At 36.5% G+C, this 17,148-nt stretch overlaps 2 protein-coding genes across 2 annotated transcripts; one reads left to right on the top strand and one right to left on the bottom strand.

Annotated features, from left to right (window-relative positions):
- The first annotated feature begins 3,342 nt into the window (after positions 1–3,342).
- LOC125494862 (ACT domain-containing protein ACR12-like) lies at positions 3,343–7,599 on the top strand. Its single transcript, XM_048638707.2, has 6 exons — positions 3,343–3,354; positions 3,497–3,558; positions 3,939–4,017; positions 4,615–4,709; positions 7,250–7,334; positions 7,489–7,599. The coding sequence occupies exons 1-6, from the start codon at positions 3,343–3,345 to the stop codon at positions 7,582–7,584; spliced, it is 429 nt and encodes a 142-aa protein (XP_048494664.1). The 3' UTR covers positions 7,585–7,599.
- Positions 7,600–12,314: 4,715 nt separating this feature from the next.
- Positions 12,315–14,249, bottom strand: LOC104886698 (60S ribosomal protein L44). The gene is made up of 4 exons (XM_010671173.4): positions 14,094–14,249; positions 12,806–12,985; positions 12,643–12,717; positions 12,315–12,516 (listed from the first exon to the last, which is right to left on the bottom strand). Exons 1-4 carry the CDS (start codon positions 14,172–14,174, stop codon positions 12,457–12,459), a joined length of 396 nt encoding a protein of 131 aa, XP_010669475.1. The 5' UTR covers positions 14,175–14,249; the 3' UTR covers positions 12,315–12,456.
- Between the last annotated feature and the right edge of the window lie 2,899 nt (positions 14,250–17,148).

The raw sequence follows: 17,148 nt of genomic DNA, 5'->3' as shown, positions 1-17,148 counted from the left end.
GTGGATATTTGAGTAGGTTGTATAGAAATGGAGAAGTATGTGATGATGCTTCACTAGGAAACATTAAACTAAGGCCCTGGGTCATGTTTGTAGATAAGAGCACTTCAAGGATGTACTTAGAGACTATTGCATACAAGAGGGCTTTGCATTAGTAGTTAGGAAGGCAGATTCTACTAGATATACTACAGAGTGTGCTGATGAGAGGTGTTCATGGAGAATACATGCTAGCAGCCTTGCTGATGGTTATACATGGGCCATCAAAAAACTGTCAAAGGAGCACCAATGTGATTTGAATCTTGTACATAATCCTATGTGTAACTGTGCTTGGGCAGCTAAGAAGTTACTAGAAGATATCAGGGCAACCCAGATATAAAAGGGAAGGCAATGAATGAGTTGCTTTGGGATAGGTTTGGGTTAAGGATGGCTACTTCTACCTTGTACAAGATGAAGGATATTGCCATGAGACTCATACAGGGGGGCCATGATGATTCATACAAGGACTTGCCCAAGTACTGTGAGATACTAAAAAAAAACAACCCTGATTCAATAGCATTTTGCACTTGGGCTAGGCTTCAACAACCAGAGAGGCCACTGCAATTTAGATCCATCTTCATAAGCTTTGCTGCACAATTTAAGGGCCTCATAAATGGCTGTAGAGGGTTGGTAGGTGTTGATGGTTGCCATCTAAAAGGCAACTATGAAGGGATTCTGTTATCAGCAGTCAGTTTAGATGGAAATTTTGAAATATTTCCAGTGGCTGTTACGTTGCTGTTGTGGATTCAGAGAACAAGACAAGCTGGTCTTGGTTCTTTTCACATCTCAAGGGCATATTAACTGCCACTGGAAGAAGTGACTGGACTATAATGTCTGATAGGCAAAAAGTTTGCTTCATGAACCTATTAATTTCCTATTAAGTTTTGCAATGTATAACATATTCATGCATTTTTTTTGTTTTTGGTTTTGCAAGGGTATTGATCCCTCTTTGGACTCTGTGTGGCCTAAGGTACCTAGAAGGTACTGTGCAAGGCATTTATGCAAGAATTTTAAGACTGAATATCCAGGACTTCTAATGCATAAGCTCTTTTGGGGAGTTACAAATGCATATTCAGCATACTCTTTTAGGCATGCCATTCAAAAGGTGCAAGCTTATGCTGGACTTGGAGCTGTGAAGTGGTTTAAGGACATTGGGCCAGTGGATAGATGGCCCAGGTTCAGCTTTGATGAATCTTTGTGCAATGATGAGAATACCAACAATTTTGTTGAGAGTTTCAACAACACAATTGGTATAGATAGGTCCTATCCAATTCTGACTCTATTAGAAGGTATATAAATCAGTTTGGTCCTTCTTATTTCAAGTGTTTTGTGTTGATTTTAATGCTCACTATTATAATTTGATAGGTGTGAGGAGAATAGCTATGGTGAGGCATGCAACAATACAACAACTATGTCAGCAGTGGCAAGATGATGGGATTTGCCCTAAATATTAGGGAGAGGTTAAGAGTGTTGACTAAAGATTCAAGAGCTTGTCAGGCCTATCCATCTGGGAGGGGGGAGTATGAGATACATCAGGGTAGGGCAGTGTTACCTGTGAGCCTCACAAAAAAAGTGTGTGCTTGTGGTAGGTGGCAACTGAGTGGAATTCCATGTAAGCAGCAATAATACATGCTCAAAAGGAGCCCTCTGACTTTGTCAGTGAGTGGTTCTCAGTTGCTAGGTATAAGCAAGCCTATAATGGCAATATATCACCTGTGCCTGATCCTGAGCAGGGGCCTACTATGGATGTTCCCACCTTGATCCCACCAACAATGAAAAGGTCAGTAGGCAGGCCTTCCAGAAATAGAAGAAGGGAAGAAGGGGAACAAAAAAAGGGGAAAAGAAGTGCCACAGTCCAATGCAAAAAATGCAAGGCATTTGGACATAATTCCAAAACTTGCAAAGGTGGTCCTACTGCAAGAGAGTTATCACAGCAGCAAGGAAGACAGGAGGGTAGGATGGCAACTCAGGTCAAAGGGCCAGTGAGGCTCCCAGTGGAGAATTACTCCAATTTGATTGATGTTATGATAAATGCTTCTGGGTCATCCTCTCAATACCAAGGCAGAAGAAACTCATCATCTGACAATGCTGCTGCTGGGTCATCATCTCAGCCCCAGATTAGATCCCAAGCTCAAACAAGACAACATTCATCATCTCAACCCCAGATCAGATCTCCACCTCAAACAAGACAACACTCATCAGCTCAACATTCTGTGAGTCAACCTTCAACAAGTGCTGCAGATTTTGGTCAGAATTTGAGTCCAAAGAGGAGAAAGATCATGGATAGGCTTTCAATGCTTAAGTAATTGGTTGCAAACTTTGATTTTGGGGACTTATGATTGAAAACAGTGGCATTTAGTGCATATCTTTTGTTTTTATTAATCTTATTTCAAGTGAAAACAATGGCATTTAGGAATTTCTCTTTTGTTCATGTTGTTTCAAGAAACAATTAGGAATGTTGATTTTGTCTTTGTAAATAATTGGAAGCAGAAATTGTAATGTTCAAACTATTGTTGTTGCAAGCATTTTACAAAGATTAGTAGCAAAAGGAGCACAAAATGGGCCCTGGTTTCATTCATATATTTCAACAGTTGCATACAAACTACTTCAACTGATTTGCAACACCCAATTACACAAAAAAACCCACCAAACCCACCCCTAATACAGTTCCATTCTAATTATTAGCATAATTTGATGATAATTACCAACAAGATATACATGAACAATCCTATTTTTACCAAATCCCTTAAATAAACCCCTAAATCACCCAATTTTTGTTTCACAGCTGCCATTTCTTCTCTAAGCTGAACCAAAGTGACGTCATTTGAATGCACCCCACTTCCTTCTTCACTACGCATCATATCTGCAGCATCCCCTCTTTTAATCAAATGTCCATTGTGCAACCAAGCAAAAAATTGGCAGAAATCGCACTTGAAATAGGCTCTACCAGGATTGCGTTGAGACTGCGAAATTTGCAATTTCGCATTTTTAGGGGGGATGCAATTATACTTGGGAGCAACGAAATCCCTTTCCAAGCACGCAGCTAATGAAGAATTTGCACTTGACATTGTTGATTTTGGGGAGAAGCTTCACAGAGAAAGAGAGAAGATGAAGATTTGTGGAAGTCAAACCCTAAGTTTAATGGGGGAGGGGATATAAGTTATTCCTCTCATGGTTTTTTTAACCTGATGGAAATTAAATAAATCAATATTAATTTCACTAACGGAACACTTAACGTTCACTTAACGATAGTGGCAATTTGAATTAAAAAATGAGAGTTTAAGGGTACAGTGTAGAATTCCTATAAACATGGGGTATAATGTAGAAAATGAAAAAACACGAGGGTAAAATGTAGAAAAACCCTAAAATTTATATGAAGTATTAAATAAGTTTAGGGTCTAAGGGTCGGGTCCGGGTCTAAAATATCAAGATTTACTGTATCTGCTCTGACTTACTTTTGCAGATGTCTGATGGGGAGTATGATCCTATCCCAGTTCCCGTAGTTCTAAGAGCATCTACGATGGGGTGGGTTTAGCTTGGTCTAGCAAATAGTAAAACTAGTTTTACTTGGTTTTGTTGTTGTGGAACTTGACTCTTTGGCTTGGTTGGTCTGGAAATCCAGACCATATGAGCATGGGATGGTGTGCACAAAAAACATCTATTTTATATAAAAAATAAACATTGTATATGGTGGGGTTTGGTAAAAGTAGGAGAGAGAGTATGTGATGGGGTTTGGTAAAAGTAGGAGAGAGAAATAGAAAACCAAGTAAGACCAACCACACCATTGTGACAAAAAAAAGATGAGTTGGTGGGAGTTTTAGTGGGATATGAGGTGTAAGAAGGTGGAAAGGAGAGAGAAAAAAAAAAACTCCAAGACCAAGTAAGACCAACCCACCCCATTGTAGATGCTATCAAGATTCAAACCCAGTTTCAACAATTGTGCAGCTCAGCTTTGGGGATCGCCTTGGAGCTCTCATTGACACGGTGAACTTACATGCTTTGCTTCTATGCTCTTGCTTGAAGTGATATATAGGTCTTTCTCTTCTGGAGCCTCGAGCCTTCGAAGGATATGTTGTTGAATGTCTTCTTTTGGTTTGTGATGGTAGATGCATATTTTTGTGGTTATAGTCTATTGTTCTTCAATACCACCCCTGCAGCAAACTAGTTGTTTCACTTCTTGTTATTCTGATCATTTTTTATTATGTTAAAAAATATAATGTGTTCATTCTTCATAGATGTTCATGGGAGTAAGATACTTTTTTTATTCTGTCAGCTCCTTATTTTTTAACTTATATATTTTTTTTATTTTATAAAAGACCTTCACTCTGGCAGCATATGCAATGATATATTCTTTGTTAGAGCTACTTTTAATTTGTAAAATTGCAACTGCAATGAGAAACTATTACCAGCAACTGTCTAATAGAAAGACTTATAGATGATTTTTCGTCAAGTTTCATTATAAGTTTTTCTTGTTAAGTGCTTCTCAATTGGGCTAGTTTATGAAAAGAGAAATTCGTATTTTTTATTTGTTTGATTTTATTGTGTTGACTTTTGACCTATTCTTCGTAATCCTTATTGCAGATGAAGGCGTTGAAAGATTTAAGTTTAGATGTCTCGAAGGGTACTGTTTCTACTGAAGGAGCTGTCAAGCAGACGAAATTATTCATAACACGACTGTACGTTATGGTTCTGACTTCTGCACAATACTGATAATTGCTAACCCCAACTCTATTTTTGAGAGTTCAAAGAGCTTATGATGATGATAGATATCTTATCGTTGTTTAATTTCTGCCTTTTTCTAAGACAGAGATGCCTTTGTTACTTGAGAGTTTCGGTGACAACGTTGTTATGGTGAGAAGCATGAGAACTACTTAATTAACGCAAAGTTAACAAGTTTAATAGTTGTAATCAATGTCATTGAGTAAATATACAATTTTCTTTAAGTTAAACCTAGATTAGTGCATTTATTTCTTTCTTGAGAAAATCTACAATGTATAGGTAACGAAGGGTTGTTGGTTATTGGTCAAATAAACATGGTAGATCCAAACACCTAGAATGATTGATTCTAGCTTATTTTCATCAATATAGATATAATATAACTTTATAACACTTAGAAAAGTCAAAAAATAGATTGACAATTAATCATTGGTTCTCACCATAAGCATGGTTCTCTTATATATATATATATATATATATATATATAGAAGTGAGTTCATATGAGAATGCATACTTACATGAGAAACGATAATGGATTTTACGCGCTATAACTCTAATGAACAAGTGATGTAACTCTAATAAAAAAGTGATGTAACTCCAAAAAAGTGGTTGAGATTCATTCTCATTTTTCCTGGAAGGAGGCATTCTTATGTGATCCTACCCCTATGTGTGTGTGTGTGTGTGTGTATGTGTGTGTGTTAAAAGTATGAGATCCCCTCATTAAGCTATTACAGCTATTTTGTAAGATCATAATATTGCGCATTGCTTCATTCTACAACAGGAACGGAGTATAACTAGGATAATTTCGTGGAATTTTGGTTACTATGTGACTTCACTATTACATCTATTTGTATTTTGGATGCAATTTTTATGTTGGTTATCATTTTTAGATGCTATCAGATGCGCATTCCTTGTTGGAAACATAGTTTCAAGCTTATAATGAAATATCTAACAGCATTAGCCAAGTCTAGTCACGATGCCTTTTGTTTCTTCAAGAAATCTATAATTTTCTTTTATAGAGCTAGACACTGAAATATTGCAAGGACATGAAGTAACATTAAGGCGACACTATGTCAGTGACTTTGAGGATAGCCGACGAAGGAAAATCATAAAGTGATGGGATATGGACCTGACGCTAAATCGCCTGAATGTTAACACTGGGAGCAATACTCAAACTTGTTGGCACAAGCTTAATCAGGGGTAATATTAGTGATTAGTCTAGCTAGTTGGCAGGTTATTTGAGCTCAGCTTGAGATTTTCATTAGCCGAGCAAAGTTAAGTTTTATCAACAGGTTTATGAGCACGAGAGGTTATTGCAAAGTCTTGGAGCAGCTCTCCCCCTATACACACAAGCTCAAAGTGCTTCAAATCATTCTATATTACTAATTGTAACATTTTAGCAAGCTTATTACTAATAGGAATGTTATAACCTAAAAGAGTATTTACATGACAATTTTCGAACCAAGTGAAGTTTTAAGGTTAGATGAACTTGAAAAGTTTCAAGTTCATACAAGCTTGACCCGAGATTAGATGTAAGCTAGAGTTCGGCTCATTATCACACTACCCTGTGTGCTCAATGGTTCAACACATCCGAAGGTTATTTGCTTACTGAAATAACTCACAACTGATATCTTAAGTCTAGCTGTCTACTAGTATAAGAGTTGGAATCTAAAGGTATCATTTTTTTTTTCTAAAGTTTATAGGTATTCAATGACGAGCTACTTATCTATATAATTCCACAAGCTTAATGCTCCATGTTACTAGTGGTTCAGCTCAAAGATATAAAATATAAGCAACTGAAAAAAAAGGGATATGAATGATTTTTTTCTTGTAGTGTGAACTTGAATAGCCAATTAGAACTAAGTTTTTGCTTCAATTAGTCTCCTTTGGAGCAGCAAACCTCCTTCAATTAATAAAAAGTTATCTGTCATTTCTGCTTTACTAGTTCATGGTTTTAGCAGTTTGGATAGTGCTGAAGGTACTCTCCTAACCATGAAGAATAACCTCTAAGCAGTGCGATCTTTACTCCTAACCTTGGCAACTAGTGTTTAATACTATGTGATTAGCTCTTGATTAAGAATATCCTCCCAAAAGAATAAAATGAGTAAAGTCTTCGAAATATCTTGCTGAGGCGGTTTAGTTCCAGTTCTGCTAATGGAAGCATATTAGCACAGTACCAGCCACTGGGTGACTGTGATTATATCTTAAGCTACTTTTTTGATCATCAGTGACGCATTCCAGCTTCATAAATCATGGTGCTCCCTAGTCAGACCTACATTAGGCCATTAGCATCTTGTTAAATGTTTTCTGTGCATCATGAGATTTAGTCTATTGTCTACAAAGCTTTGACTGGTAATTGACACTTTCGCTTGAAACATCTGTGTTGAATTTATTGCTACAGATTTCTTCTAAATTGATTACTGATGTTAGATAGGGGGATCCCTTTTTGCACTATGGATGACCTCACCATTTACAAAGTATCTTTTTGTTCATATGTTAGTGATTCTGGGCGAAAAGTTGAGGATCCTGATATGCTGGAGATGATCCGCCTTACCATCATTGACAATCTACTGAAGTACCATCCAGTAAAATTTCACCCTGGTTCTGCACATACTTTTGTATCATTTATGTGGGTGTTTAGAATTGTGGGATTGGTGGTGTCACATTTCTGTGTGTCATGGGCTTAATTCTTTGTCTTATTTCTATTATTCAGTTTCTTTTACTATTATATCTTCCTAGGAATCTAGTGAACGACTTGCAAGGGGAGAAGCTTTCGGTGTCAAAGCTCCAGTGGCAAAGGTGATAATCTTGAAAAGCCTAATCTTTCTGCTCTGATACTCAATCTGTAGCATGTAAATGCTAGCGTGTTGTATCTACTCTAATCAAGCATAAATTTTCTTTTAACGAACACCTAGGTTTTGACTTATCCATTCTTTTTTGCTTTTTTTTTGTCAACTGTCATTGCATTTTTAACTTATGTTTCAAAGCTGTACTTTCTATCTTTACTTTCACAGCTTTACAGGCGAACTTGAAAGATGTTAGTTTTTTTTCCGACATGTTAAGGTCAACATGTGAACTCAACTACATTGACGATTTCACGTCACATTCAAAATGATTTTGATGGTGTTAGTGGTTTATCTATTCAAGGGCATTATATCTACCTTCTATCTTTTCATATGTCCAATTTAGGCTCCGTTTGGTAGGGCGTAAAACATTTTCAGTGTAAAATGATTTTCATGGAAAACAATTTACAATGGAAAACACAATTCCAAAATTAGTTTTCCGTTGTTTGGTTCGATGTAAGAAAAATGATGAAATGAAAGGAAAATGAAAGGAAAAGTAAGGAGGTAGTGAGAGGAGTGTACAAGAGAGATAAGGAAAATAGTTTTCCCTTCATTTTGAAAGGAAAATGGTTTTCCATCATTGGGAGAGTAATTTTACCCCAAGGGAAAATGGTTTTACACTCTTTTGCCAACCAAACAATGTAAAACTGAAAATAGAGGAAAACAGTTTTTCCGGGAAAACGTTTTACACCCTACCAAACGGAGCCTTAATGCAGCATATTACCTGCTTGAGTAGTCAGTGTAGATACCTTACAATGAATCGGTTGCATTATCCCAAAGTCCCGTCGCTTGTTATTTGGGTTTTTTTTTTGGGGGGTGGGGGGGAGGGATGGATGAGGATTCCTGCTCTCCTCTTAACTATGTGTTTAGTAGTTAAGCTTTTATATTTGCATTTGCATCCTCTGTCTATTTTCTATTGCAACGATTTCGTTAAGGTTGTGTTTGGGAATGATGAATTCATTTCAATTGCTTGATTTAAAATGCAGGAATTCAAATTCTTGAATCCAAATCCAAATACTCTTGTTTGGGAAAAACTAATAAATTCATATTAGTAGCTAGGTGGAGGAGAGAGAAAGAGTGATAGTGTGGAGGCTTTTTAAAGGGGGAGGGGGAGAGAGAGAGTGATAGATGTTTTGAGAATTAAGCTAAGTAATTTCAAATGACAAGAAAAATCACATCATTTCAATTTCCTCATTTAATGGGTTTTCCTCAATAAATCTTGAATTTGTGACAAATTCTGAATTTCAAATTCATACTCATCCAAACAATGGAATTGATCAATTCCAGAATTTGAAATGTAATTCACCTATCCAAACATACCATAATGGAATTTCAATATTAATTGCAACATTATTAAAGTTGGGTAAAAGTTCTCTTTATCTCTCTCCTCTTCACATGGTTTCGTTAAATTTAGTGCCAACCCATGATGTTGCAATATAAAAACTACTGAGAAAGTCTATCCTGCCAATCCTTGACCTTTGCTCACTTCTCTTTGATGGTCTGTTCAGCAAACTTAGTTGTTCGTTAAAATTGTAAATTGCTACCCTAAACCACCAAAGCTAGTTTTGATAACTTTCCACAAACACAACTTGGAACTCTCCATACATACAAGTAGTTGCGCTAACCACTAACCTCTCCTGCAAAACTCTAGTACGGAAGAGGTTTCATTTGATTTTGTAGATTTGATGATGAGAAATTTGCAAGCTACAGCTAAAGGGTTTATTAATCTTGCCAGTCACTTGTGCCTATTTCTTAGGCATAACAACATAAGGTGCAAGAAATGTCATAAAATGGTTGTAGGGAGACATCAGGAGGATTACTTTCACTTATTTACTCTCTTTTGCTTCCCTTCAAATTCCATCTGTACACAGTTCTGCCCCTTTCTAGTGTATCTATCCTGCTTGGAATAAAACGGGACCTCATTGATGAGATCTAGAACAGACTATTTAACTTCAATTAACGCTGCGTTATGATCATCGTCAAACACCATCAGCTCTTGGTACCGTGCAGACCACCGGAGTGAGTTTTAGGATGTGATGGTATGCTGGCATATACAAGTCAATACAGTCAATGATCCGCTACAAGTCACCGGAGTGAGTTGAAATTTCTTGCTTGTATTGCGACTATGAAGGGTTTATTTTTTTGGAAAGATCGTGCGGGAAACAAGTCACAAAAATCATTTTATTTTACCGGCTCCGAACCATAGGGTTGAAATCCTGGATACGTCACTGATGTATGTTTAGATTTCTATCTCACAAATAGATGTCCCTTTAAAGGAGCACCACCCCCTCCTTGTTCCCCAATCACTTTTTCTGTAAGGGCGTTCGTGAATATTTAATCTGGTCCATTCAATCCGGCCTTTTGGTTTTTTGGTATTTCTAGTCAGATTTTAGAAATTTTCTAAATCGGCCACGAATCTGGAATTTTCATTTTCAAATACTTCCTCCATTTTTTTATCACGTTACACTTTTCAAATCACATACTCTTAGGTAGTTGTTGGAGAGGAGAGAGATAGAGAGAGAAAACAAAAGGGTCCCATGTGAACATGTGATAGGAGAGAGATATAGATAAGCAATTACCCAAAAGAAACGTGTAACATCTAAATTGAAACTTCCTAAAATAGAAAGTGTAACATGTAAAAAAAAACGGAGGAAGTATCTGAAACAAGGAAACTTTGCGGATATTTTCGTATATCTTCGAAATACCCAATTTCAAGTCGGATAGTTGAATAGTCGTCGATACGTTCTGAAACTTATTTTATGAACTTTTCCTTTGGAAATTTCAATTTATCAGTTTCTGAATATCTAATTGATCTAATTTCGAATACACGCTCAGATCCAAAAAAATTTGAATCGGATTTGGATCACATTTTTTCCGGTCCAAAATTTCTGGTCGAATATCCGAAATGAACATCCTACTCATCTGCTGGTCGTTTGGGAGCCACCTCCCTCCATTCACTCAAACTTAATTTCAATGAATCCGTTCGTGATTCTTCTGCTGCAGCTAGTGTAATCATCCGAGACCATTAAGATTCGCTCATTCGTGTTTGCGCCTACGACTTGGGTTCCACCTCATCATACATGGCCGAAGCCATGGCCATCCATCGGGGAATTCTTTTAGCTCTTTAAAACAATATTAAGACCATACTCATTGAAGGTGATAATTTATTGATTGCCAACACTGTTAAAAAGATTTACGCTTTTCCGCGACAATTAGCTCTTATTCTGGAAGACATTCATCTCCAACAACAATATTAAGACCATACTCAGTGAAGGTGATAATTTATTGATTGTCAACACTGTTAAAAGGATTTACGCTCTTCCGCGACAATTAGCTTTTATTCTGGAAGACATTCATCTCCTACTCAATTAGTTTGACTCCTGGAGTATCAACCATGTTTTTAGAGAAGCAAACAGTGCGGCCGACTGGATGGCTACTATTGGGCACCTAATTACACACTCTTTTTCAACTTATTCTTGTAATCATTCTTCCCTCTCCCCCATGCTTGTAACTAATACATTAGGACTATCCCCTGGCTAGGAGGCCTCCTAATGTCCTTTTTCTTACCTTAAAAAAAAATATGGTGATCAAGATAAAAAAAATGTAAAACCTAGATAACATTTGAGTAAGTAAAATTATTCTTTGGTTCATAATAAAAGAATGAGAGATACTTCAAATGTTAAACTTGTGTATTCGAATACTTTTTTAAAAAATATCAAGGACAAACGAAAAATTAGGATAACCACTCAAGTAGAACTCCAAATGTTGTGTTTTTATATCCAAAGTAAAAATAATTCTTTAAAAAAAAAAACTAAAAACAAGTCCTAAATATATGTGACATTTTCACATGAAAGTCTCCTCTTCACCTCCCATGTTATGTAGTACACTTTCATTATACTCGAGTTTTGTTCGATCATAGTCCATGACCTCATGCAGAAAACAAGTACCTTAATAAGTGAAACAACTATACAAGTAATAAATATAATTATGGCGCGTGGCATCCTAAGCCACTGGTTACGGGTTTACGGCCAAGAAGGCTCCGACCATCTAGTTAGAGAACGGAACTTAGGTCTCCAAAGTTGTTATCTTTTGTTCTCATTCTCTGAGTCTACCTTGTGCTCCGTGAGTCATGACAGGTCGGTGAACGAGAGCTCAGTCTACTACATCAATACACCAAGCTGAAAGGACCAACCAGACTATACATGGATCGACGACGAAGCTAAAGGACCAACCTTCAAGCAATATGCATCAGATTTCAGTAGATGAAATAACATAGGTACCTGATTGAATATCCAATAAGAAAACATACCCCCAGATTCTCGAATATGTTCTTTTGGTATCAACAAACGACTAATCCCTCATGCAGTGGTGGAAGTGTACAACGTTACATTGGTTTTCATGGTACAATGCAGTCAAGCCCTTAAACGATGTATACTCCAGTAACCGTTTGTGCATGACGTCCCCCCAAATATGTTATACTGGCAGTGGCAATAGATCTACTGTGAAATTCAAAAATCCTTATGTTCTTTTGTTAAGCTCAATTGTTAGAAATCCCCATCTCACCAAGGATAACTTTTTGCTGCAATTTCATCCTCTAAAATTGATACACTAGAAACTTTAATTGTGGTATTCAAAAACAACTATAAAATCCACAACTCGGTAGGAGAATATGTAAGAAGTCTACATATGAAATACTATAAAAGCATAAACTGAAATGAGATGTCAAGTAATGCCCAAATGATTCTTCCAAAATGGCTGAAAAATTCACACCATACATATGGCAACTAATAAAATGTTCAAGTTTTAACTATCTTCAACAAAAACATACTGGCAGTAAACAAAAATACTGATCCACAGAACACAACTAAAAGAGAGAAGTTCCCTTTCCCTTCTTGTCTCCACCAATCTCGAAGTGCTTGCAACGCTGTAAACAAACCATGGATACATATGATCAGCAAGAAATGTAAACACAAGACACAGATCTAAGGGATTGTCATATAATAGTTGATACTATTCATGAAATAGTCTAAGACTCTAATCAAACACAAACCTTAATGGCGTGCTGGGATACATGCTTGCATGCTTGGCACTGTAGCCTCAAGACAATCTTCTTAGTTGTCTTGGCCTGTAAACCAAAACCGGAGGCATCAAAAAACAGTACAGAAGAGACATTATCGAAGTGTAAAATAACTTAAAAAGGCCAAGGCCATTACCTTCTTGTGAAAGACGGGCTTTGTCTGACCACCATACCCAGACTGCTTGCGATCATAACGCCTCTTCCCTTGGGCAGCCAAACTATCCTTGCCCTTCTTGTATTGAGTAACTTTGTGGGTTGTGTGCTTTTTGCACTCCTTGTTCTTGCAGTATGTCTTCTTAACCTTGGGAATGTTCACCTAACATCAAAAGACAAAAAAAAATCAGATGGAGATCCAACATTCCACAGAATAACAACGATCGAATACTACCCAAATGTATTATTAGCGTAGGAAATAAATATTAACGGGCATTACAACAATAGCCCCTTCCCCGGCAAAAAAAAGATAGAAGGTCAGAGACTCAGAGCAAAGTAAAACAAGTCTTTCTGGGATTACATTTCCTGTCATAGTCTCATCCAACATCAACCTAGATATATGAACAAGAACACACCATATCGGATTCGAGTTGCATTCCTACTACGCATCTAAACTTATATTTTACTACATCCCCACACACTTCATTCCGACTCAACCTGCAGCGACTTTCGGAATAACTCCGGAAATCTAATTAAGTTCTCTTCAAGAATCAAAACACAATACAAAAAAACTACTACACATAATCACAGGCAACAATTAGATTTGTCACTAGAGAAACTAACAGCCAATATAAGCTCTCATTTTCTTTCACCACAGCAAGACTGTATGTCGAAGAGTGAAGACAATAGTGACCAAGTTCCTTCATTATTCATACTTAAAAATTTATGCTACTACCACCACAGTTACGAGATAGATGCTTATAAACAACAGAATTCAAACCAACGGCCTTTGCATAAAACAAGCTACTAAAGTAAAAGATCAAAACAATATAAAAAACAGCGGTTAACATATAAAACTCAACGAACCAAAATTAAAAATATCCATGAACCCTAGATGCAAAAATTGAGCCAGATTTGAGTTTTAGACAAACAAATCATTTAAAAGAAAGCAATTTTTGTTAGGTCGTAAAAGAGAGTGCACAAATCGAAATTTTATAATAGTCACATTTCACTAAATCCAACTTCTTCTTCTTCTCTGTCTAACGCTAATCAATAGATAATTTCTAATCCTCCGATATAATAGAAGTGATATGAAAAGTGTAAAATTAATCAAACAACCAACGAAATACAATAACAAAAAATGAAGCAAATTTGTCATTTTTACAATTAATGAGATGAGTAAAAATCAACGAAATCCAATAAACGAGATCAAATTACGAGATATAAAACAGCAGAGAAATAAAGTTACAGAGAGAGAAAGAGAAAGGTACCATTGTTGCTAGCGGCAGAAAGATGGAATGATAAACCCTAAAAATGAAGAAGACGACTAAAAATAACAATCTGGGTAACATTTTGTATTTATAGGACAATGTTTCAGGGTTTCTGTGATTCGGGAGAGGAATTGGGCCGAGTAATATTGGTCATTAAGTTGAACATCATAATGGGCTATAGTTACTTTCATTTTATTTCTCATTACTGCCTTACTGGAGTGACCCAAACTTTTAAGTTGTCCTTAATTTTCTGTGGTCAAATATATAGTCCTTTTAATTTTGTAGGTTCTTCAAGGAGATTGTTATTAGAGTAGCTGATTATTAGCTACTCGAGGTGGTAAAAAGTTACGAGACATGTTAACTCAATTAGATCTCAATACGAAATTAGCGGGTTTGGGTTAAAAAAAAATTTCCATTTCATTTAAGTAAGCGGGTTCACATGACACGACTCGTTTCTCACACGAGTTCAGGATAGGGAGAACTTTCTAACCCGAATGTGTCACAGCAACTCGTTTAATACTTGAATTTCTATGCTAATATCAATATTTTAGTTTTGCTTGTAATAATTTGAAATATATTATTTCAACTCGATCTGAACTCGACACGAAATTCACGGGTTTGGGCTGAGATTTATAACCTGTTTAAGTAAGTGGACTGACATGACTTGTATAATACACGAAGCAAGCTAGATTGAGAGAGCTTAACCTGTTTAGCGGTGAACCCGACACGAATTTGACTAGACACAACACGTATATTAACTCTACTAGCTAACGACTTTTTGGGTAGTTGAAAATTTGGTTGATACCTCGACATGATAATCCAGGTACTTGTTTCTTTTGAGTAGGAACTTAGATATTTAGAAAATTATAAATATTATTTAAGGTTCTCTTCACCTTATATTTGTTTATTTAAAAAAATAAATAAGATAAATTATGGAAAAATACAAAAAAAGTTCACAAAATTAAGAATTAAGGTGAAAGAACCTTACATATTTTACTCTTCTTAAAGTTGAAAATAAATGTTCATCAATGACAAGGACGGTTTTTTACCATGTAATTAGGACAACGGAACCCCAAAATATATTTGTTTTGATATTTTTAAGGAATGACAAAGAAAAAATATTTCGATTAGTGGTGAAATTGTAAATTAAAGGAAGGAATAACGAGACTTTCTTGGTAACTACAAAATCCATTAAAATTTTGCTATTTAAACTTTTATAAAGGATTCCCATTTCACAAAATTCAACATTTTGATGAGAAAACTAGTATTCTGGTCAGGGTGATGTCTCGAGTCAGTTACAAAGATCAAATATATTACTATTTATAAATTTTTCAGAATTAATTTTATTAGCTTTTCCAAATTTTTTATCTAGTGCAAAATTGGATATATAATAGACGTTATGGCATGATAAGTTGCTCTTTTAAATAATAAAAAAAAAACTTCTAAGAAATTGAGGATAATAATAGTAATTTCAATGGAATTATAAGACTTTATTACCGTAAGAATAACTCTTGTGAACATAATTTGAATGGTGTGTAAAAATTTTTCTCACTCTAAAATCAGAGCTTCTCTCACATCGAGTGAGTAGTTCCTTTACCCACTGTTACATGCAAATCTTCCTTTTCCATTCTGCACGCGTAAGACCTTCTCTTGAGAAGAAAGAAGAACTTTTGATCTTCCCCAATCAGCATACTTATCTTTCTCCGGGAACAACCCCTCTTAGGGTTCTACTTTATAGGCTCATCTAGATTTCGCATTTGGTTTTCATGCACCATTGCACCAATAACATTGTTGCACGAATATCACTGCTGGTTTGTGGTACAGAGAACTGCTACTTTATCGCCCTATTTATTACATCCTCTCCAATCTTCATTTAGTATTCACCTTACTACCACTTCATCCCTGTCCTGTCATCCTCAATCTTTCCTCTACACTTCTCCCCACACTTCTCTCACTGTTTTAAATATGCAAGGTGCTAATGAGGTCCAAAATTTTTGTATGGGGGCATTAATTGACCCCACGATCCTTCCTCTTTAAATCGTATACATTGGAACTTGTCAGTTCTAGGGCATTTCTTTAGCTCCAATCCTCCAGCACCAACCTTGGTTCAAGGTCTTATAAATGCTCAATGGATAAAACGTGGTTCAATAAATGTCCAAAGAACTGGGGATTAATATATCTTTACATGCAGTCATCGAGTTGATATGGAAGCATTATTACAAGAGCATACGACCGTTATTGATGGTCGAATTATCACTTTTCGGGCCTGTCACTGGTCCATTGTTCCGCAAGGTTTCAATTTTCACCATGCAAGTCTTTGGGTTCGAGTAGCTGGGATCCCTTTAGGATATTTATCTAATGCATGGGCCATGCAAGCTCTGCGCCATGTAGGGTTCATTGAAACTATGCCGGATGAAACCACGGATCTCCCAAATGACCCAAAATTTCGTGCACAAATGTTGATAGGTCTATCTAAGCCTCTCATTCCAGGTTGTTTCTTACCTCTTTATGATTCCTAGGCAATTTGGGTTTAGATTTGTTATGAAGGTGTCTTCAAATTTTGCAAAAAGTGCGGCTGTGCACGGCACTATACGAGATCTTGTAATCTTTCTGATTATGAAGCGCACCACCGTATCCGTATTCGGGTAGCTGACCTGGAACAATCAGGCCGACGAGTTCTTTATGGGTCCATGAACTTGGCGTACTATACCAATATCATTGAGGGGATTCCAGACCGGTTCCGTTTTAGGAATATGGAAGTTAATCTTCTACAACATATAGAAAATCAAGAAGACTGCCCTCGAAATCACCCTCATTCACCTTCTGATAGTGATGATAATTCTGGGAACCAAGCGTTTCCCTCTGGCTCGTTTTCTGATGGGTCTGATCCATATTTTTCCGGTGAAGAAAACTTTGATAGGGACCAGTCTATTTCCTCGGAAGCCCAAGCAAATAATACAGTCATGCCTTCAAGGGACATTGTTGACCCTTGAGTTTTGAAGATGACCTAACCACAAAAGACATAGTATATTTTATTTATGTTGTTACAAGGTAA

The sequence above is a fragment of the Beta vulgaris genome, chromosome 2 (genome assembly GCF_026745355.1).
Source record: "Beta vulgaris subsp. vulgaris cultivar EL10 chromosome 2, EL10.2, whole genome shotgun sequence".
Taxonomy (NCBI): domain Eukaryota; kingdom Viridiplantae; phylum Streptophyta; class Magnoliopsida; order Caryophyllales; family Amaranthaceae; genus Beta; species Beta vulgaris.
The sequence above is the reverse complement of the archived record's forward strand: the minus strand, read 5'-3'. Positions and strand labels throughout refer to the sequence as shown.